Below are 22,911 nucleotides of genomic sequence, written 5' to 3'. Positions count from 1 at the left end.
GGAGGGGCTGCAGTGCCTGTCGCTGAGGTTTGGGTAGCCACAGTGCTCGTCGCCGGGGCTGGAGGAGCCGCAGTGCCCGTTGCCAAGGTTTGAGTGACCGCAGTGCTCATCGTTTTGTTGTTAGGTCCAGAGACCTTCTCTTCCCCTTGAGGGTACTGAGTGGTGTCGAACAGGGCTCGATAGGCATGGGCCAGGCCCCAGCACATTGAAGTGATTTGTATCTCTCTGGAGCTGCCGGGGTGACAGCATACCTTTTCCAAATATTTTACTAGTTCTTCTGGATTCTGCACTTGTTCAGGGGTGAATTTCCAAAACATTGGAGGTGCCCACTTTTCTAGGTACTTGCCCATACTACCCCACACACCCTGCCACTCATAACTATCCAGCCTTGGGGCAGATCTCTGGGTGATTTTCTTAAATAGTTGTTTAACCTTAAACAAGAGCTGAACCACATTCAGAAGCATGCTAATTCCTAGCAGTAGGGCTAGGACCGTGCTGGTCCCAACATCCCAAGAGTATTCAAATTTTTCAAAATTCTCAAACACCATTGTAACTGGACTGAAGGAGAAAGGAGAGGGGAAGAAAGGTATCCCACCCATAGACTGGTTTTCCAATGAGGAAAGGTAAATGGTATAATTATTAATAGTTTCCCACATATGGCTCCCAGAGTATAAAGGTGACAATGCTGAGTGCAAGTACCGGATTAATCCCACAACCGATGACTTTATCATACCATAAAGCAGTGTTATACAATACATCAAAGCGAAAACCTTAATCTACCTCCCACGGATGATAGCAGAAGAGGGACTACATACAGCAAACGAGGTGATACATAACAGAACTTTAAAAACCAGAGCAACAACTCTAAGAACACATAAATCAACATAATGACCAGCGACTATTAGACCGATATAATGAATGCTTATAACAAATTTGTTTTAACAAGCTCTGGTCAGGTTTGTCGTTATCTCAACCCTTCGTGCCCCACGTTGGGCGCCAAAAAGGACTGTTGTGGTTTAACCCCAGCCAGCAACTAAACACCACGCAGCCGCTCACTCACTCCCCCCTACCCAGTGGGATGGGGGAGAAAATCGGGAAAAGAAGCAAAACCCGTGGGTTGAGATAAGAACGGTTTAATAGAACAGAAAAGAAGAAACTAATAATGATAATTATAACACTAATAAAATGACAACAGTAATAATGAAAGGATTGGAATGTACAAATGATGCGCAGTGCAATTGCTCACCACCCGCCGATTGACACCCAGCCAGTGCCCCGAGTGGTGATCCCCCGCCCCCACTTCCCAGTTCCTATACTAGATGTGACGTCACATGGTATGGAATACCCCGTTGGCCAGTTTGGGTCAGCTGCCCTGGCTGTGTCCTGTGCCAACTTCTTGTGCCCCTCCAGCTTTCTCGCTGGCTGGGCATGAGAAGCTGAAAAATCCTTGACTTTAGACTAAACACTACTGAGCAACAACTGAAAACATCAGTGTTATCAACATTCTTCGCATACTGAACTCAAAACATAGCACTGTACCAACTACTAGGAAGACAGTTAACTCTATCCCAGCTGAAACCAGGACAATTTGCAACTCCTTTTTTATTTTTTTAAACTTTTGAATTATGTCATTACAAATGAATGATAATCAGAAGAAATTCTACCACAGTGAACTTGACGTACATCAGAGACATGTGTTTACGCAGTACCTCCAACTCTCCTGTTTCCTGGTGTTAGAGGGTGTGATCTACATGGCTGATGCTGGGAAGCAAGAGAACTGAGCAGCATGTGCAGCTCCACCCTGTGCCAGTACCTGCTTGGAAGCGAATACTACACAAGGCACACTCAGTCACCACATCCCCTCTGCCGCCTGTGCTGCACTCACGTGGAATGAAGCAAAGGACCCCAGCTGCCAGACAGCGGCAATACCCCACGAGCAGGTCTAGGGAAACACGTGCCTTATAAAAGCTCCAGTACAAAAATGATATACAACCGCCGCCACCACCACCACCCTGCCAGATCTATAACTGTTAAGTGGTATTTTATAAGATCAAGAAATTATTCTTAGTTTAAGGAAATCGCCTCATAAGACTGAATTTCTGTCGAATTTGGAACTGAAGCTATTTGTCATATTCTTTATTTGCTTCCAAGAAGTTTGTGGCCAGAAGTTTCACATTTTGAGTTCTCATTTAACACACAGGAAATTTACTAAAACCAGCTACTACTCTGAAAACTGCCCCCCCTGCCCAGGTCATTTTCCTCCTCAAATCCCAGTTTTGATAAATCTCTCTAGGCAAGTTTCCACCAGCACGAGAGTTTAAAAGAAGAGTTCCCATAACCACCCATTATTCCAATGTATGTTAGCTTCCTTCCCATCCCGTCCCCGGTGCTAAGCTACCTTCCACAAGGCAGGCTCCAGAAGACAGAAACGCAAAGTTCTGTTCAGCAACTTCCCTGCTTCACCAAGGTGGACAGAACTGTGCTCTGCCAGAAAACATCTAGTAGATTTAAAAGGTAACCAATAAGAACATCCAGGCCATAAACATCACAGAACTTTTAAATCAAGTTTTACTGCCAAAAATTTTATTTTACACTCAAGTAGTAAATGAATATAGTGTGCATGTCATACAGGACGCAGAAGTTGTAGATGAACATATTTATTTGTTTGCAACAACAGTTTCAGAAAATAAAATATCATGAGTTCTCTGTTTGTTTCAATATTTGACTTACCTTTTTTGCAATATAAAGAACGTTTGAGGAGTGGCAGGAGAACAAACAATGGCCATAATTTGTAACTGAGAAGTTTCTGACTGAACATAAGGAAAACAAGGTTTACAGTGAAGCTAGCTAAACATTGGAGCAGGCTGCCCAGAGAAGATGCACAATCTCTAACCCTAGAGGTTTTCAAGATTCAACTAGCTGAAGCCCTGAGCCCTGGTCTGAATTCAGCATTGACTCTGCTCTCAGCAGGAGGTTGGACTAGAGACCTCTCTCAAGGTCCTTTCCAACCTGAACGATTCTACAATTTGATTCAAGCAGTCAGCAGCCAAATTCAAACAAATCAATGAATGCTTCCCTTCTTACCCTCTCCCAACAAAATCTTACCAGAAAATGCAATAGTCATCTTTAAGGATCATCTTTACAACAGTCCAGCATGACTGAAATCAAAGAAACAACCAGCAAATGAAGTGTACAGAAGAGTATCAACACCACATTAAATGGCAAACTAAGAGCCTCTGCATGATTTAAAATTCTCTTTGCAACAGCAAACACACATTTTTAATGACAAATGTGTAAAGAGCAATAAACGACTGTCTAACAGTACCAAAGATCTTCCCAGTCATTTTTAAATGGGAGATTTCCTATTCACACTAAGAAAGGACACCACAGGAACATAAGCAAAATAACATCAACATTTTTGCTTCCAAGCTCCTATTAGCCCTCAATGCACTGGCATTGCCATGCCCCCAGCAGGTGCCCCAGGGAAGCCAGAGAATGAGACCTAGGAAGTAGAGAGGAAGCAGGGAGCCCCAAAACATCTCTATCTTGGGGACCATTTCTGTCCAGTTTGAGACCTCTTTCTATTGCTAGGATTTAAATGCAAAGCAAGCGGAACTATCAGGAAAGACTCAATGCACCTAATTTCTTAATTTATTTTTATTTCCATATGAACAGAAGATTTCAATTAGACAAAAGGTGTAAGGCCTCCACCCATCATTAAGGCAGTTGTAGAAGAACAAATTAACTAATGGTATGACATGATACAAACTGGCAACAAAGAATAAACATAAAACCTGAAAAATACTAAAAAAGTCTTTGTTTTGTGCCAACAAGCAACTGAGCCTCTAATAGAAAATAATTATTCTGGTGCAAATAAACAGTGATTAAATGTGTGTATACCCCCCCACACACCAAACAATCTGACATTCAGCTCTACATCCTACAGTCCCAAAACCCCAAACTACTTAGTTTTATGGAGAAATTTGCTTCTCAATCTCAACATATATATATGAGACTAATTCTGAGCAAAGGTCAGACAATTTGATCAACAGCAAATCTCTGCAAATATACAGTCTTCCAAATCTGAAAGCCTGCTAAAACCGTGAAGTCAGATAGTGCACCTACACAGAACACCACGCAGTCCACCATGCAGGCAGATCTGATTTGGCTTGAAATTAGGGTAGTGTGGATAGAGTAGTGGTACAGCACAGAGCTCAGTTCTAGACCTACAGGACAAATAAACATTTCACTGTTGATAAGAACTTGCAGTATTGCCGCAAGTATACAAGCTACCTTGTTTGCAGCTGGTTCAGCTGCACCTACGCTACCCTGCAGGGTACTATAGTGTATCTTCAGTTAGGCAAGATACAGAGGGCAGCAAAGAAGAGAAGCCAGTGTAAGGGTGGGACAGTAACAAAGAGGAGCATTGTGCCTAGCACTCTGGATCCAGCCAGTGAAGCTCTTAAGCACATTCTTATTTCAAGCAATGGTAAAAGCACTGAAATCAAGTTGCTATAACAAGAAAACTACTGTTAGCTGTATGTGCAGAAACAAGACAAGACAAAGTTAAATACAGCAAACATGAAGAAATGAAGGGCAAAAATTTTGTATCTGAAGTGGTGGAAAACTAAATTGACACCCAAATTCAAGGACTTTCAAAGTACTTGGAGGAATAGAATCTACTCCAGCTCTCCAGTCTTGAAATAAGACCAAATCTGTGGGACTCGAGTCTCTTAAAAACACATAACAAGTAGTAATTTGGTGGAGTTCCTCCTTCAGCACATGAAACGGCTAAAGCCCAACAACAGGAGTTTAGTCCTGTCAATTTTGATACTTTGAAGGGAGGAAAGAAGTCAAAATCACACAGAGGTTAAAACAGTGAAGATAAAAGATAAGAAAGAACACAGTGAAGAGTGCTGGAATCTGATACTACTAACTTTGAGACATTTGATACACAGGCATGGGAGCAGGGTCAGAGATAGAAAGGTTGTGGCCCTGGAAAATTCACAGGTAAAATTGTCAGGGATGTTAGAAAATAGTCTAGAGGGAGCTAGGAATAAAAATTAGATCTTTGAATCTGAACAGGTCTGAGGCTGTGGCTGGATACTCAAGAAATCACCTGGAGGTAGAACTATGGAAGAACCAAACTGGGAAAGGAAGCGCTGGATTTTTGGGGCATTCAAATTTAAGTGTAAAGGCAAAAACTTGAAAACAAACTGGACTGAGGATGTTCAGGTACATGAAATTAGGGGATGACAAATGGAGAATAAAGGGCAAAGTATTAAAAAAGAGAACGAGTTAGGATGATGGGTGCAATCCCCTTCAAGACAGAGGAAAGAGAAACTTGGTTGCTAGTGAAGGAAATGAGAGGAGGATTTAAAGAGGAAAAAGTCATTCAATTAAAGGAATGAGAGAGGTATAAAAGATACAGAAATAAAAGGGGCAAACTTGTATAGTTGAGAGGCAGAGAAGCCCAGTTCCAAAACAGATTCTGAGAAAGAACAATTTTTGAAAAGGATCTTGTCATGCAAAAATCCAGATTGGTTTTGAAGATACATTTTGTATCAAGAATGAATGGAGAATTAAATGAACAGCAAATCTGCAAGCAAGCTCAACGAGTAAAAAGATGTGGGATAAAAGCGGTTAAAAAGTCCATTTGGAAAGAGAATTACAACAAGCAAGGCAAAGCTAAGTCCAAAGCTGTGCTGTGCTGACATACTCTTCGGAGATATTCGGAAAGGCAGGAATGGAGATTAAGAAATTACAAGAAAAAATGTCTGGGGAGAGGAATGGAGACAGGGCAATGTGAGAAGCAACCAAAGAAACCATGTATAGAGAAGCAGATAGAGATGAAAATAAAGACCAGTGAGTCAAAGGAAGTGAGGCCAATGAAGGAAGGAGGCAGCTGAGAAGAGTAAAGGTGTCAGAAAGGTTAATAGACTGGAGATCCCAAAAGGAGTGAGTGACAGGGTAGAGGAGAGAGAAAGACAGATAAGCTGAAAGAGAGCAGGTAGTGATCAGAGAAAGGGAATTTAGAAATGAGAGATAATAAAGTGAACAGTATTTAGTAAAGACAAGGTCATGGGAATGATTGAGGCAGTGAGAAAAATCTGTCTAAAACTAGAAATGAAAGGCGTCAGGCTGGAAAACAGAATGAAGAACAATGGAGCTAAGTAGTTACCAGGGGAAAAGAAAAAAAATCGGGCTTGCCCATGGTGAGGGATAAAATTTGAGAAGACAGAAATGGGTTGAGTTTAGCAAAGTCACAAAGAAGCAAACTAATGGCCACTAGGAAAACTAGACACAAAGGACTTCAAATCAGGAAGAGGGTAGAGCAGACAACAGGACAGACGAAGCAGAAACAGTGGAGGACAGGAATCGTAGGATTTCAGAAGTGAATATGAAACAATTTTTAAAAAGCATCAACTGAAGAACAAGGTTCAGGGAAGGGAGTAAAGTTTGAAAAAGAACCTTAAAAATCTATATTTAAGTCATGTTCAGAAACATAAGTAACACCCCACTGCGCATGCCCAGCGCCTGTATTTCCCTCCTTGGGTGATCTTGGCAGAAAGGTTAGTTATTCACCCAGACCAAACCAGAGATCAGAAATTCAGAAGACCAGCACTGCCACTGGCTAGATGTTGTGGGGATGTGGCAGGGTTGGAAAAACTTTTGACTGTTAAGGAAGTATTAAAAATGATGGAAAAGCAGTGATTTGAACTCTGCTATCCAGCACCTTTACTTCCAGATTAAATTAGCTCTCCACAAAGCAAGACCTGAAGGCCTTCGTTGACTCTCCCTCACATCAACCTCCTGTTCCTAGAAGCTCAAATACCTGATGCAGCATTTGCCACCAGCATTCAAATTCAGCCATTAAGATTTCGTCTCATCATATAACAGAGAAGACAGAGATTAAGTGAACAGATTGCTGAAAACAAACATCACTGCAATTTTGGGTCCTATTCAGAGAAATCTGAGAACCACTGGCATAAGAAGTCCTTCTCCATTTCCAAGCCTCTTTCAAGAATTTCACTCTATGGCTTTCTTAATCATGAGCAGGAATAAAACACCAGCCTTCTCAGACACTTCTAATACTGTATTTCATCTTCTGGTATATTGGCATGTTTTTAAAGTTTCTGCTCATTACAAAAAGATGACATACTTCTATTGCCTGCTCATACAATTGGTAGCTGGATCATTAGAGTGCAACAGAAGAGGGGGAAGAAACACAGTATTCCCTGCTACCAAACCAGTGACATACAGAAAGCGTAAAAAGTGAGCTGAGCACGTCATTTCTATATACCCTACTGATTACTATTTATTCATGTGTGTATACGAGGTTCACTCAAAATTACTGAAATTACATAAAAACCAGCCTAGCTATAAACAAGAGCTCACAGGACTGGGACCATAATGGGAGCTCTTCGTTATTTTTAACTTTTCAGGTATTTTCGTATGGTTTGAAAATAATTTTAATTTGTTTTTAAATTTTAGATAAAAACATCTTTTGAGTTAATTGTGAATATATCTGATGTAGTGTTTTTAGAAAAAATTTTGACAAATAATTATCACCAAAAGATTACAAAAAAGATGTTTTGAATGTACTGTCTTTTGTTACAGTCAAGAAAACTCACCTATAATCAACTACTGGAAGCAGTAAAATGTCCACAAACTAGGTAGCATCTACTGTAACATATATATATATCTGTAACAAGAAAAGTTTGAAAAAATATCATAGGAACACTATCATTTTTTCATTATATTTAGTATCTGTATGTTTTATTTCTATTAGACTACTGCACAGCAGGGGAGCTTTCAAGACAAGACAAAGATTTTATGCAATGTCATTCAAAGCACAAACTTCACTCATGAAGCAAGTTAATACTGTAGCATTACTGAAATAAAAGGAGGAGCTAGTCAGACATTTTGGTTAGAAATGTAACGTTTTCTTTAAAGAAAATAAACACATAATGCCATAGCTTAAAATAAATAGTGCCAAATGTCAGCATCAACAACATATGAAAAATAGAATGGTGTTTTATAAAAGAAAGTATTTTATCAGTGTATAGCACACATGGGAGTGTTATAACAGACTTATCATTTTCATATGTTACCAGGTGCTTTACTTAGGGAATAGATTCTACAATCCCCAGTTACATAAGCAGTTCTATTAACCCATATAGGCTTCTTAATTATAGAGTTTGGTACCAGAGTCAGCTGTACCATTCATTTTACAGATTTTAAAATAGGAACAACTATTTCATTTCCTTAGCACAAGATTTAATCATAAATATTAAAAAAACAATAAAAAAATTTAAATGCTTAAGTATGCACATTTGCTAACTCTTAACTCATGATTTCTTTACTCAATGTATCCTTCCAGACAGGAGGGGGAAAAAAAAAAAATGTTACTGGTTTCTTTCAGGAAAAGTTCAATACTTGATGCATAATATCAGATGCAAATAGCCTGACTGTGCTGGGGTTTTTTCAGTGTTTTTTAAATGTTCTAGTATATTTCAGAAAAAAAATGGTTTGAGTACTTGTGCCTATTAAGAGCTAATCCTGGCAGTCAAGCAAGTATTGTGCTGCCTCTTCCAATACAAACCATTTCATTCTATGACATATGAACTATTGTTATAGAACATAACCATCATTTTTAAAATTCAGTAATCAAATAAATGAAAACAAATATAGAGGTTGCTAGACACAAACCAAGGTTTCACAAATACTTCCTCCCTACATATTGTTCCACCGAAGTCCTACAAGATTAAGTATACACAGAAGCTAGAAGGAAAACTAAGGATTCATCCTACAAAATTTGGAAACAAAAATGAAACAAAAATGTATCAAGATAAGCTGATGATCTGGCACATACTATTTAAAAAGTCCTGTATTTTGCCAAGCTGATTTCCATAGTATTTGTCATTTTAAAAAATACAAAATAAGAAAAAACCGTGACCTAGCTTGAACATTTCGTCCACAAACCCCACAGCTGAATTTTTATTCGTTGAGCATTATATCAAATAAAAAATTAAAGCTGCACAGAGAAACAAACAAAAAAAAAATCTGAGCGTGCAGGGAACTGACTGCATCTAGAACTTCTATTTGTATGTACATACCACTGCTTTTATTTGAACTTCTTTTTACCCACGTAAAGAAAAAGATTTAACTGACTCTAACAGCTTCTTCGCAATATCACTGGTAATAATTATGTTTTGACAGTTCTCTACAAAAAGTTCAGTCTGGAAACTCAAGAATTTCAGTCCATTCTCCATTTTTACCACATTTAAAACCAAGTCACCTTCCTTCCTTAACAATAAAAATATTATCTAAGCATACCCAAAAAGATACTATGGTCTAACAAAAATATTCTGAATTTCCTTTTCAACTAATAAAGTATTTGTAAGACATTTTGCATAAATATTTATTTCCCAAATGAAGGAGTGGCAACTTTCTCTTACACATAAAAGAGCTAATATTTACTTTTGCTAAATATAAAACTAATTCTCAGGACACAGTATACAAATCCAGATATTCATAAAGAACACATTTTGTGTTATACTACACTACTATATCTTTTCCAAAAGGTTTCTGTATTAAAAAAAAAAAAGATTAAAATATACTGTAAGGTCATTCAAATTATTTTAAACACAAAAATCTACAAACGGTGACATATACATAAACAGTTGGGAAGTTGTAACTTAAAGACTGCATCTTTTAATCTGATCTTCTCACAAATGCTAGCCTCAAAAGAACCCTATTTGCTACAAGAAGCATCTGCATGGTTTTAAGACTTAACTATGCAGACTCTACTGCCCCAGGGCAGTGCTGCACAACGCTGTTGAAAACGATCAGATTGCAGAACCAACACCTTAAATTTTCCCAGAAAACCTCCAACAAATGTTTTATGTGCATTATGACAGAATAACAAAAGAGAAAGGGATGTTACAAAAATTTCAGCATGACAATTTTTCCTGAAACTATTTTCCCATCACATTTGGCAAGCAGAGAACTAATCTTATCGCCTGTCTACTCTTACACTGAGAACTGCAAACTACAATTCAATATAAAATACAATAACCTTCTATAATAATTATGTTCCTCTTAGAACAAAGATTAAAATAAAGTCAACTGTGCTGATTCATACTTTCCATAAATTACTAAAAAGGTGAGAGATTCAGACATTTTGCTTCTGGATAATAAGCCTAATATCTGTATCATGTGCAAAAGTGCAACTGTGTTTTAGAATTGAGGCCCAACTGAATACAATTTTGTTATTAAAGTAAATATATTTGAACCCACTTAACATGGAAAACAGTGGTTCTCAGTATCTTTTAAAGTTACGCTTTACATATTTAAACCTATTGTACAACTGCAAGTTAGTAAAAAATACAAAAAATAGAAATAAACAGAAAACAACAAAGCTTGTATATAAATTGGTTTACAATTCAAAGCACAACAGCAGGCTTCAAATAATTACATTTCTGTAACACACAGAGGTGGGATGATTTATTTAAAATACTTGGTTATTTCTGCTCTTTTCTTCACGATCTGATGTCTGTTTAGCTGCTTGCAGTGTGTGCATGCATACGTTTCGCTACATCATAGACATAGGTTATGTCTGGTCGCTTCTCTGGATCCGGGTTGATGCACATATTAACTAATTGTCGCAGCTAGGAAAGGAAAATAACATGACAGGATCATTGGCCTTCTTACAAGTAGTATTTGTGCATTATCAAATTCAAATTAATAGGACTGGCAAAAATTAGCCAAACAGCAATTCTGCATAAACACACTCAACCCTCCCTCCCTCTCAACACACACTGCACACAGTTTTATACAAGCAAGTATGCAAAATACTCCCATGATTTTTACATTTTGTACTGTTGTCCAGAAAAACTGATGAGCAGATTTAAGTTCTAATCCTTTTAACATACAACTTTAGACATGCATTCAGTCCCATTACACATTATTTAAATTAAAATTCCTGTGCTTTTGGAGGGCTATGCCTGCAAACCCCAGAAGGCTGAAACTAGCATGGAAAGAAAGTAAATTGGGACTGCTTGCTCATTCACTTCTGATACAAGAGTTAGCCAGCAATAAAGGGCATTGCTGCGTGACAGGTTCCAATGAGCAAAAGGCAGCAATTCTCCTTATAACACACAGTTAACCTGCAGAACCTCCTGCTGCTAGAAGCTACCAACATACATGCCTTCAGAAAGCAATTGAACAAATTAAACCCACTGAGGGCTATTTAATATAAAGACTCCACCTTTGACTGGGAAAGTATTTCGGGGAAGTATCACATTATGCTGGTCCTGTTACTCCACTTGCCCACTGTTGGAGACATGATACTGGAATAAATAACCTTTGGTCTATGTCCCAGTATCTATTCTTAGGATTAGAACATTGATTTTTTTTCTTTATGGAAAGAAGCACATAATTAACAAATATGTTCACAGAAGCCTCCACCTGGGAATAAACAAATCACTATGACTAGAAAAACTCATGTTTCCACGAACACCATAATTTATTATATTTATTCAGCAGAAGTAACCCCAAAGAGCTTCCACACCACTTGGATACTTCTCTTTGCCTTCACAAACTGGCAGAACAGTTGCAGGTTTTTCTTCCTCCCTTGATATGCCTATGAACTTATGACAATAGAAATTAATATATTGTCTGGATAACATTTCAATGGGGCATCTGTTTTAAATTGTTTGCATCTCCTAAGCATTTTTCAACATGGAATACACCTGCTTCATGATGACTTATTAAAATGTCTACCATCCTTTGCAAAAGCAACTTAACCAACTCTGAAGCTCTTCCTTTATGCTTTTTAGTAGCTTTGTCAAATCCTTCTGGATCTCCCTATAGCATTGGGCAGGGGGCGGGACACCAAAACAACAAACAAAAAAACCACCTTGCCAACACCCTTCTATGGCAATATGTCAAATTTGGTTCAGTCTCCCTCCCAGTACTATTAGCTATGATTATTGAAAAAAATCTGTAATTATTGCAACTAACACAGAGTGACCTCATCACCATGATTATTCAAAAGTAACACAGATTGCATATTCAAACCTGTCTTCAGAGAGTTTCCTTCCTCCTTTTTATAAAAAGACCAAGAAGGATTTTAAATTATAATTATACTTTCACTTTTCAGAAGATTAATTTAAATGCACAGGAATAGGAAGTCCAGAAGTAAGAAACATTGCATACCACTATTTAAAACTTTGTCCATTAGCCCTTGCAGAAACATTGTGAACTGTATACAATGTACAGGTTTTTCATATTTAACAATAGACATCCCCCCACTAGACATCCCTCTTCTTTAGCAAGAAAAGCTTAATATTTAAAAATGAGATCATTAATTCTGAAGATAGTGGTCAAATTGCTGGATTGAAAAGAAACATATTAAAAAAATCTCTAACAGACTTGCTGTTTTAATCTTAAATATGCTATTTTGACTAATGCAGTTATAAAAGCCATCATATTGCTTCCAGCAGCCAATAAATAAAATACAATAGGAAAAATTATTAGCCTGTAGTAACTTCCAAACATTCGGAGAATAGAATGCTGGAAATCACGAACTACCATAAGAAATAATAATTAACAACATGTAACACAAATATGCAAAGCAAAACAATCTCCTGTAGAAGAAGCGGGTGGGACACAGTGTAAGCAATAGGCATAACGTATTAGCAGAGATGAGCAGCTTGCTATGCAACACCTCAGACAGCCTGCATGGAAAACAGGAAAGACTGAGGAACATCCAAAAGCCTCAAGCCTGAAATTAGGCTCAAATAAGTAAACATTTTGTAAAGAGAATACAAGTGTAATTTATCTGCAGAATACGACATCAAATCTTGTACGTACATGTAAAAGTACATGTAAGGCTTTAGGTCCTATTAATCCCTGTAAGTACACTTGCAAAAACTGTTCATCCACATGGTGTCTTGACTGGTGGCTTTTAGCAGCTTCTTATTTTTTACTCTAACCAAAATGCCTATGTAGCTACTATTGTTAGATGTAAGAAAGCATCTACAAGAATACGTTCTTGCTAAGGGACAGTCACTGAATCAGTTTACTCAGAATTTCTCTTCCCAACATAGTGCAAGTGGTGAGCTCAACTAGTGACATACCTTCACTACTACTGTAATAAAATAAACCACAGAGTCATAGACCTCTTTTGGATATGACTCTTAACATTTAAATGTTGGTCACTGCTATTGCTGCAAAATCTCCTTCCCCCTCCCCAGTCCAGAATCTCAGTTGTAAGGCAGGAACGCTGAGCTGACTATGCTTGGGACACTGCACAATGATAGTGCAGATTCCTGAGTAATTTCAAAATCCTTGAGCTCTTTTTAGCTTTGTTATTGAACAGCAAACCTTTGGGAGAAGGTGAATTAATTTTGCTATACAGGATGAAAACAGTTACCCAGGAAGGCAGTCTTTCAGGACTGAAACTAGGGCCATGCTGGATGCTAATAGCTGGTTAGAGCACTATTCCTTTAACTCCTACAGAAATATCCATTACAATAAACCTGAAATCCATTTGTCAACCCCTCTAGTATTAATAAAATTTCCAATGTAGCAGAAGAGCCCGACAGTACCATGGGAAGAGGCACTGAGATTCTAAAGTGAGACTATTGTTAGAGATAGAGTAATTTTTTATTATCTGGCACAGACTGGCCAACAGGCAGAGCAGACTTATGACTGAGCTGGAGGGACCTCCTGTTGCATCCCCAAGCTGCAAACTTCTTTGGCTGCTTATTGTTCTTAACGTCCTCTGTGCACTTAGCACAATGACTGTCTTTAGCCTGGAGCTTAGCCTGACATCGGAGCAGTGGGACACACTTTCTTTAACTTTAGCAGGTTTTTCAGCTATGAAATAAATAATTATCACTCAAGTCAGGAGGGGGGGAAAAGACAGATATATGACAGGCAAGTACATTGCATTGTTAGCCAGCTGAAAAAGAGAAATTTTCATATAGGAAATTTTGGATGAGAAAAAAACCTACAAACCTATTCTTAGTCTGAATAGGAGACCTTCTTGAAGCCCTTTCTCAGTGTTACTCTCAAGACCTTCTGCTGGCAACTAACACCGCCATTGTGGACCTGCTGGCTCATTCAGCCTTCACATCTGGGTAGGACGTTGGCTTTGGACTCTAGAAGTGCACCTCAATCGAAGGGAAGATTTAAAAACTTCATCTATCATGAAAGCAACATGATACTAATATTGGCCGACAAGATTTTAGGAGTATTGATTGGGGGTGGCAAGGGAGTCCCAGCTTTGAATTCCCTGAAGCAGAACAGCTTTCAGTAAATGCTGAGTACTCACCCTGAATACCAGACGTTCTTGAGGAATATTCAAACAATTGAGATATCCAAAGCTGTTAAACATTTGAAAATCTTGGCTTGTGACTCTACTGCTGAAGCAACAGTTTGTGAAAATGCATCTTAGACTATCACTATTTCTAATCAAAGGGTTTAAAAAAAATTATCCATCTGTCCATCTATCTTAGGTAGATCTTTCTATCACTCTATTCTCCGATGACACAGGTGCGATACATTACTAACAGGTTGGTCTTATAAAGAGTTCAAAATTTAGAAGAAGAGTCACATCTTAAAACTCATTAAAATTTACTATAAAAAGTTTCTCTAAAAAGCACTTGTATTTTGTAATAAAAGTATTTACACTCCTATATTGGAGGATGCAGAGATAACATAGTGAAATTTTTCTTTCAGAAAGTTCTTTGTTATAAAATATGAAGTGGGTTTTACTGTTCAGTGATCCCTGATCTTTATTGCTCACTGAGAGTGCTTCCAACCCGGTTAAAAGTTTGATACCTCAATTTCCAGTACAGGTGAAACATTTAGGATAGTATCCCAATATGACAGATAACACTTGTTTGTTTCTGTTTTTGTACAGTTCATGCCAGCACAGTATTTTTTCATACAAGTAAAAAAAGGTCTATTTTGCTGCAATAACTGATTAACATATCTATTTTTCCATGTACCTTAGTGAAGACACAAGTCTTCGTATCAGAACATAAAAAATGTTCCCATTACAGTCTCCATAGTTGATTACTTCTAAGTAACTGTTTTCATGCCTATCTTGATACCTATCGTAGCTCTGATTCTCTCATGTTTTAAAATAACTTATGTGTATTTTGCAAATAACTGGTTTATCCAAGGTGCAGAAGTACGTGTCTGCTTTGAAATAAAGAAAGCATAACATGTTGTGCTTTGCATGTTTTCAACGCTAGAAACTATACAGATGTAAGTAAAAGGTGGAATCTCTTTCCCCATCCAAACTCTTAGACCTTCTATCTGGGCCAGACTTTGATATTTGCCCCTTGGCTGGGAATCCGCTTATCCAACTTCACACTTAGCTGCAGTGAAGTAGCCCTGCAGGCAGGCCAACTTCAACGAACCACTAGTGGTATCATCATTAAAATCCTGCTGAAGGTCACCATGGAAACCGCCTGCTGAGGCTTCGCTGCTGCACTCGGCATCTCCTAATCAGCTACCATGTGAAATGCAAATTCAGACAGTCTGAAAATTAGTCAAGAAGAATAGAGGATAAGGATGCAGATATGTGAAATATTCATGTGCTTCATGGAAAAAGGAAGACAGCATGAATGACACAACAAAGAACGGCCCCTGACATTCTTGCTATCATTTTGCATTATTGTTCACACCCTACTGTATTTCTAGGCCTCCAGTTCTGAAGTTGGTTATATGAACTGCCATATAGTCTACAATAAATAATAATTAAAAATGGCCACGGTAAAATAACTAATTGGAAACCCCACAAAGAGGTATAGTGTATAAATTACACAATAGATCATTATTTCATCCTTTGTAATGTCACTGATTATCCTTTTAAGTCCAGTTTGTTTTATAAGAGGGGAAAAATTGTCACTATAAATACAAAACAAAACAAAATACTGGGCAGTAATCTTTTATTAATAGTCCAGTAACTGTCTCTGAATGTAAAAAAATTTAAGGTTCAGAATTACAACCCCTATGCTATAAATGAAATTGTGCAACGCTTTATGTTTATTCAAATTATTTCAGTGCTCCTGTTTATTTGCGTTTTCAAAGTATCTTTAATTCACGTAGGCTGAATTCAATTAGAATTGGTTACTAATACGTGTTCTTTGGTTTACAGCTTCGATCAGTTTGTCCTGTTCTTTTCGAAGTGGGAAAGTATTTCAAAACTGGCATCTCAGAACATTAACAAGCAAGCATTTATATTTTTTCATTCTGTTACTCACACTAAGAAAAATACTTATTTCAGTTAGCTTCTTCTCATTTTAGAGCTTAAAAAAGCAAGTACTCCCCCTTAAATGCATTCATGACAGTACTGTTACCTACCAGCTTAAAACAAATACTGCTGCGATATGCATGAGTATATTGTTCAAATTCAATTATATTATGGCTGCCTATATTTCTCTGAAATTTACTATTAGTGTTGTCAAGAACCACCCTTTCTTGCAAAGAACTGCGGCTCAATTGTATCAAACAGCACATCGCAGTTTTATAATGCAGACAAATGGGAACTAAACAATTCATTTTTACTAGAGAGTTACATTATATCTATTTTAATGCAAGCCCCTAGAGAAACAAGGCTAGTGCACTAATTTACTGTGCAACATAAACTTGTATAGTTGTGCTTTTAGAAAAGCATACTATAGATGTAAGGCTCAATCCCATTCTGGCATGTGGAACATATCATTGTGCATTCTGGGAAAGCATTTTGTCATACTTGCAAGGAAGCTCAATGAAATTAAGAAGCTAACAGTATGAGGTTTCCATCATTAATCCCCCCAAACTTAAAATCGTATCAGAGACTTGTTTTGACAAGAACACTTAAGCAAGTTCAACAAGCAAACACTTATGGGCATAATCTGCAAATAACATAAAATCGCACAAGTTCATTTACTTCCCTGGAAGTGTGCCAGCTTACATAAACTGAGGATCTAGCCCATAAAAAGGAAAATTACTTACTTCCTCTGAATAGTGATCTGAAGGGAGAGGTGGGTAGTCACACTGTTCTATCTTCTTGCACAGGGAGTACAAGTTCATTTTATCACCGTAAAAGGGACTCTGCAGTGCAGCCATCTGTTTAAAGAGAATGTACAGGGGGTTTTTGTGTTTTTAAATAAACCTGTTTTGTCATAAAATCTGTAATACTAACATATCAAGTGATTTTTAACGACTTTTGATTCCCTGCTTACAAGTGCGACAGTGCTAAAAACAGAAGTTCCAAAACGATTACTGTAATCAGTGTGTGTACTTATTCTATGTCGTACAGTCATACCTGTCACAATCCTTATATTGCAATATTTGAATTGTATACCATTAGAGTTTTATTAATAGAGTATGAGGAGAAACTGAGTAGTTTCCAATAGCACTGTGAATGTGGAAAGTCCTTGCACCACAAGGGAGACAAAAAAATAAAAACCAAACCCACAATGTAATTTTGGAAGAAAACATGTAATTTATTTGAAAACATTACCTGATCTAAAGCAATACCATATGTTGAAAATACTGGACAACAGTAGTAGATTTTGTAACCTTCTGTAGCTATTACACTAGACTTTGATACAGCTGGGGTTTTTTTTAAGGCAAGAAAACTAGAGGTAACGTCTATACTTCCAAAACAACCCAACCCCAAAAACTTCATAATTCAGTATGTTATTAAAAAATGCTTTAAAAAAAAAATCCCAAAATGTCATCAGAAGTGGCACCCACAACTATAATTTACAATTGTAATACAAAAATAAGATTATCTGCTAGAGAGCACTTATATAAATCATCAGCTTAAAACCAGCATTAGCAAACCTAGGCTTTATTTCCAGACAGCGTTACAACTTGACATTTAAGGTGGAAACAAATGCTATGGTTAGCAGGATTACAAATTTAAAAATTCATTTAAAATCTCTCTATTCTGTTCAAAGCCTTCTAAGTCTTTGAACCGCAGCAGCATGAATGCTGCTTTGAGTGCAGTGGTGCCCCAAAGTCAGTCACCCTTTTCTACATGTGCTAATAAGTTTGATTTTGGAAGGACAATGTGTACATTCCCCAGACAGGCAGAGTGTGTGTGAAACACGCTAGTCCATGCTGTGCTACTCAGTGAGCTTCAGCAGGGACAGGACAAGCTGAAAATGGCTCTCATCTGTCTTGTGGTCTTCCAGATAGCAGTTTAACTCTTTCATGTCTAAGCACCGATATCACTGGGGGAAAATGAATGAAGAAAATTACCAAAATTCTCTTACATTTACTTTATATCTGATTAAAATGCTCTCAAGTGGTTCAGTACTTTTCCGTATTACTGTCAAGTAAGAATAAATAATCTTAAAGCTCCCAAAACAAATACCATACTACAGTTCCATCCTATACTCCTCCCAAATATTCTGTATTACCAAAACATTAATTTTTGGATTTACATGACATTGTCTCTTACCTTAAAAAGAATGTTAAAAATGCAAGCTGAAGACCAAAAAAGAAAAGAAAAGAAAGAAAAAAAGAGAGAGAAAAATCAACTGCAGGGTTTGTATGCATGCAGAAATTCTAAATAAATGCAAAGATACTAATTTTCGTACTCTAGGTGTTCATTAAAAAGTACTTTTGTTTGAAGACTGCGGAGTGTTAAAAAAATTCTGAATGTCCCCTAAGGAGTTAAAACAGGAATACTATATTTTCATGCATCTCCTGCTTTGACAGATGAAAAATGTCAACTGTCCTGTTTTTATTTTCAAGCTTTTGCACTATTCATCTGGTTCATTAGTGCATCTCGCTGCTGCCCCTGACAGCTGCTCGCCCTCTCCTCCCAGCAGCTGAATTTTTCAGGCTAATTTGATCCTCCACACTGAGACGATCGCTAGAATGATTGACTTGCTCCCTGACCTCCAGGGTCTGACTTTCCTGATTAGTATTCTGGGGGTGTCTGAGGGACGAAAGCCCACTGTCTGTCTTCGGGGCTGGTGGCAGCTCTCTCTCTCTCTTTTTTTTTTTTCCTTTTTTTTTTTTTTTTTTTTTTGAACTGTAAGCCACCAACCTACAACCCTGTAAGGATGCAATTGCTACGCTGAACAATAAAAGGAAATGTGTAAGACCTACTTTTCCATGTAAAGGTCCATGTAGCAAAAGCACAGCATCTTGATTTTAATTAGTAAAGTCTACTTTGTTGCATATCAATTAAAACTCCAGTGGTAGTGTTTTTGAGGTTTCAGAAATACCTGGGGCTCTAAAAAAATCAGACTTTAAAATAGACTTTTAAAAATCTTACTGGCCGCATAGTTAGCATTGAATAATAGACTGTAATATAGGTTAGAAATAATAATTTTTAAAAACAACATACATTAGAGCAAATTAGTCTAAACTTAAATTAAAACATAACTGAAAAGAGTTTAGCAGCAATTAAGCATTTATTGAGAAGTGATAAACATGCCACGGCTTTTCTCCAATTAAGCTGGAGAGAATCCAGAGCACATACGAACACATACCAACATGAAGTCAATATAATAAAACATGCTAAACTGCAAGCAATAGACATATCACAAAAAGACACCCAGCACAAAACTGCACGGATAATAAAAATACCATGCATTAGTACACACATGTCTTAAAGAACCTTAAATAACCACTTTCAAATAATTAAAAAAAAAAGAGAGAAAAATGCTAAGCATGTATTTTGAGTTTACTATATCTAAAATTTCAAAATTACATCTCGATCAACAACAACAACAACAACAAAAAAAACCAACAACAACAAAAAACCCACCAAAACCCACCCACCACAAACAGCCGGTATGTTGCAGAATTAACTAAATGGGATAAATGTACCTCTAAGAAAAATTTAAAAGCTATAGTTGAAGACACTACCATATACTGTAGCTATATAATATATATCAACAGTAAGTATCCTAATAATTACTTTATTCTTCCAATAAGGAAAAAAAAACCCAAACACAACACCATATCAACTTAATACTATCCTGGTAAAACTTCTAAAATAAATAAAAGCAGAATGGTATTTAAAGATGCTGAGTTAATCAACGGAATTAAGATATTTAGCTATTTTGAAATTACTTACCAGATCAAAGAAAAGTTTAATATTCCCATAGGTGTTTAACATACTATACCAGCATCAAACCAGCAAGCTCAAAAAAACCCCCAAGCCTTCTTTAGAAAAGTCCTATTGATTTCTATCCAGTAATTTTATTCATGTAACACAGAAGAAAAATTAACCTTAAAATATGTTTATTTTATATAATAATTAGTTATTCAAGGGTTTTATTTGTTTGTTTCCAGATTTAAAAAATCCCCAAGAAAACCAATGAGGGGTAGTAATACTAAAAAATCCTTATCTACCTTTATGCTATCTTCAGGCTCCTGCTTGTGCAAGTGTGTAAAGTAGAGCACTGAAATTAATGGCACTTGCCATGGTCAGTACTAAGGAATCCCAATATAGGATTACGTTTCAGTTCAGGATTTAAACTTCTAAATACTTGATATCAAGTATCGGACTTCATTCCTGTGAATTGTCCCCAAGATTCGGAAGCAACAGCTCTACATAGATCTGTAAGCTCTGCAGAATTGCAATATACCTATTTGCCCTTTTAATATTTAAAGCAACATGTTAGTGATAGAATGTAAACTACCATTACTGGAGACAATTCACCTAGTAGTAACACACAACTTTAACAGGCAGACAATGTTTTCTACAAAATCCTAAAATAACAGGAGGTGCTGATCCTACTGAGTATGTGTTAAATGAGTTCTGCTGACTCACTGAGGCAGGTGGCTTGTAGATAAACGAAGAGTGAGTTGGGTATATTTTTATCTGGAACATGACTAGAAAGACTTCACTGCCATTGCTGACAGAACGAAATTTTTTTCCAGCATCCTTTGACACAAGTGTTTAGTCTTTTGATCAAGAAATGATACACAAAGAACCTTGAAGATATAGTTGCCTTAGAAGCCTATCTGTTCTTCACACCTTCATTCGCCTCCATTTCAATTTGCCCTATATCTTTATTTTCTCAGAATACAGTATCATTTAAAATTATGCATCACCTACCCATCTTGACCATATGAATACAGAAATTAACCAATAACTATAGTTTAACCAATTGGAGGAGAAGAAAGGGTAGAAAAATTACATATGTCTGTGCAACAGAAGTCGCTATCTTCAAAGTTAATCCAAGCTAGACTAGTAGTAATAAGGACACAGTAACCCTTTTTTTTTTTATTGTTTTACTTCAGATAACTATATTGCAGTTTTTGAAAGCATTAGTTGCATACTCAAGTCAGTCCTACTATTTCTCAATGCATTTATTACCAAAATCATATAATCAGCATAGGCCATTAAAATACCTAGAACAATTTTACATATGCTTGCCATTATTCATTTATTAATCCTTCAGTTATGGCCAATCTTCAATAAATTGCTGTAAAATCTTTGTAGCAAGCCCAGTAAAAGGCAAGTCTTGAGCAACACACAGAGAGTATTTCACATGCTGAAGTTAAGAGTTTTTATTGCTAATATTAAAGACAGACATAATAGCTGAAAAGTAGCTTTTCCACAATGCTACACACAAACAACAAAAATATAGAAATAGATCCTAAAACAGAACTTAATACATTTGGAAGGGGGGGGGGGCGGGGGTGGAGCACAACAGTATTATTAAGTTCACTGTATATATCAATATTACCTCATACAGAAGACAGCCTAGAGACCAGATGTCAGATTTGAAGTTGTAACCATTTTCATGTATTCTCTCTGGAGACATATAATAAGGTGTACCAACTGCAATAAATACACAAGTATTTTTGAATGAAAATTTCTGTTGTTACATAGTTGTAAAAGTACAGTTTTCTGGCTGAAAAACATTTTGCATCTTCTGTATTTCTCATTTTGCTACACATATAGTTTCAATTCATACTTATGACTTCAGTTTGCTAGAAATATACATTAATTAGATATCTATTTCATCCAATGCAGCTTTATTTTCACTACTGATATCTAATTACCAGAATTATTCAGTTGTAGAATACTTCTGACTTTTGCTTTTAAAGAAGCTTGAAAGCAATTACTTTCTTCTGCAGACAATCAAGGGAACATACTACATGCACACACACACATCCCCACTCCTTTCCAAACTGTTACCACTGTGGCTGGAAATAACAGCTAGAAATTCTCTTCCATTGCTTGATTTTTTTTTTTTTTTTTAAATGAGTTGCCTGTTCTTCCTTTTGAGACTATACTAATCTGAAAACTATGCTTTTGAAACTAATAAACACAACTTAGTTTGAATATCTGAAACTAAAATTGAGCCTGAAATCCAGTATCTTCAGCTTCCCAGAGAGGAAGGCAGGAAAACCTGTGAGCCCAGAAGAAGCCGAGGCTCCTATGAGCGACTCGGCCATCTGCTGCAGGACTAGACTCTGCAAGGACTTTTCAGCTCCCTAATCTGTGGCTATCCTAGCTTAATCCTGCCTCAGAGCTGTGGGCTCTGGAGACGTCTGCTCTTGAAAAGCAGCATTTACTAGGACTGTCCCAGAGCAAATTTACATTGGATACCCAAGGACATCTCTCCCCTTTATTTTAATTAGACCCTACCCATCTGTGTCACAAGTTACTTGGAAGAGAGAAATTCTGAGAGACGTTTCAGCTCTGTAAAAAAAGCCATTAAAAAAAAAAATAGTATCTAAGTGATGGGTTCATATGTGACAGATCAACAAAAAGAGAAGTTATGAAAAATAACAGTAGTGGCAATTTTGGTGCATTGTCTCTGAACTTTTTCCTTATATCCCCCCAAAATGACTGCCTAACAGCAGAGAGTCACATATCTATGTAGATTTTTACTTCAAATTTGTGTGAAATATTTTCTT

The 22,911-nt window shown here is 37.0% G+C and overlaps 1 protein-coding gene across 4 annotated transcripts in view; it reads right to left on the bottom strand.

The window, feature by feature from the left end:
* Positions 1-3,639: 3,639 nt before the first annotated feature.
* Positions 3,640-22,911, bottom strand: part of NEK7 (NIMA related kinase 7) — a 79,718-nt gene continuing 60,446 nt past the window's right edge. For all 4 annotated transcript variants that reach the window (XM_052800387.1, XM_052800390.1, XM_052800391.1 and 1 more), the window contains 3 exons: positions 21,732-21,826; positions 17,020-17,133; positions 3,640-10,673 (listed from right to left, as the gene is read on the bottom strand). In XM_052800387.1, the coding sequence (XP_052656347.1) occupies positions 10,563-10,673; positions 17,020-17,133; positions 21,732-21,826 (320 nt within the window). In that variant the 3' untranslated portion in view covers positions 3,640-10,562. The remainder of the gene's footprint in view (positions 10,674-17,019; positions 17,134-21,731; positions 21,827-22,911) is intronic.

Source organism: Harpia harpyja, chromosome 11 (genome assembly GCF_026419915.1).
Source record: "Harpia harpyja isolate bHarHar1 chromosome 11, bHarHar1 primary haplotype, whole genome shotgun sequence".
Classification (NCBI taxonomy): Eukaryota; Metazoa; Chordata; class Aves; order Accipitriformes; family Accipitridae; genus Harpia; species Harpia harpyja.
This window is presented reverse-complemented; position numbering and strand designations above follow the sequence as displayed.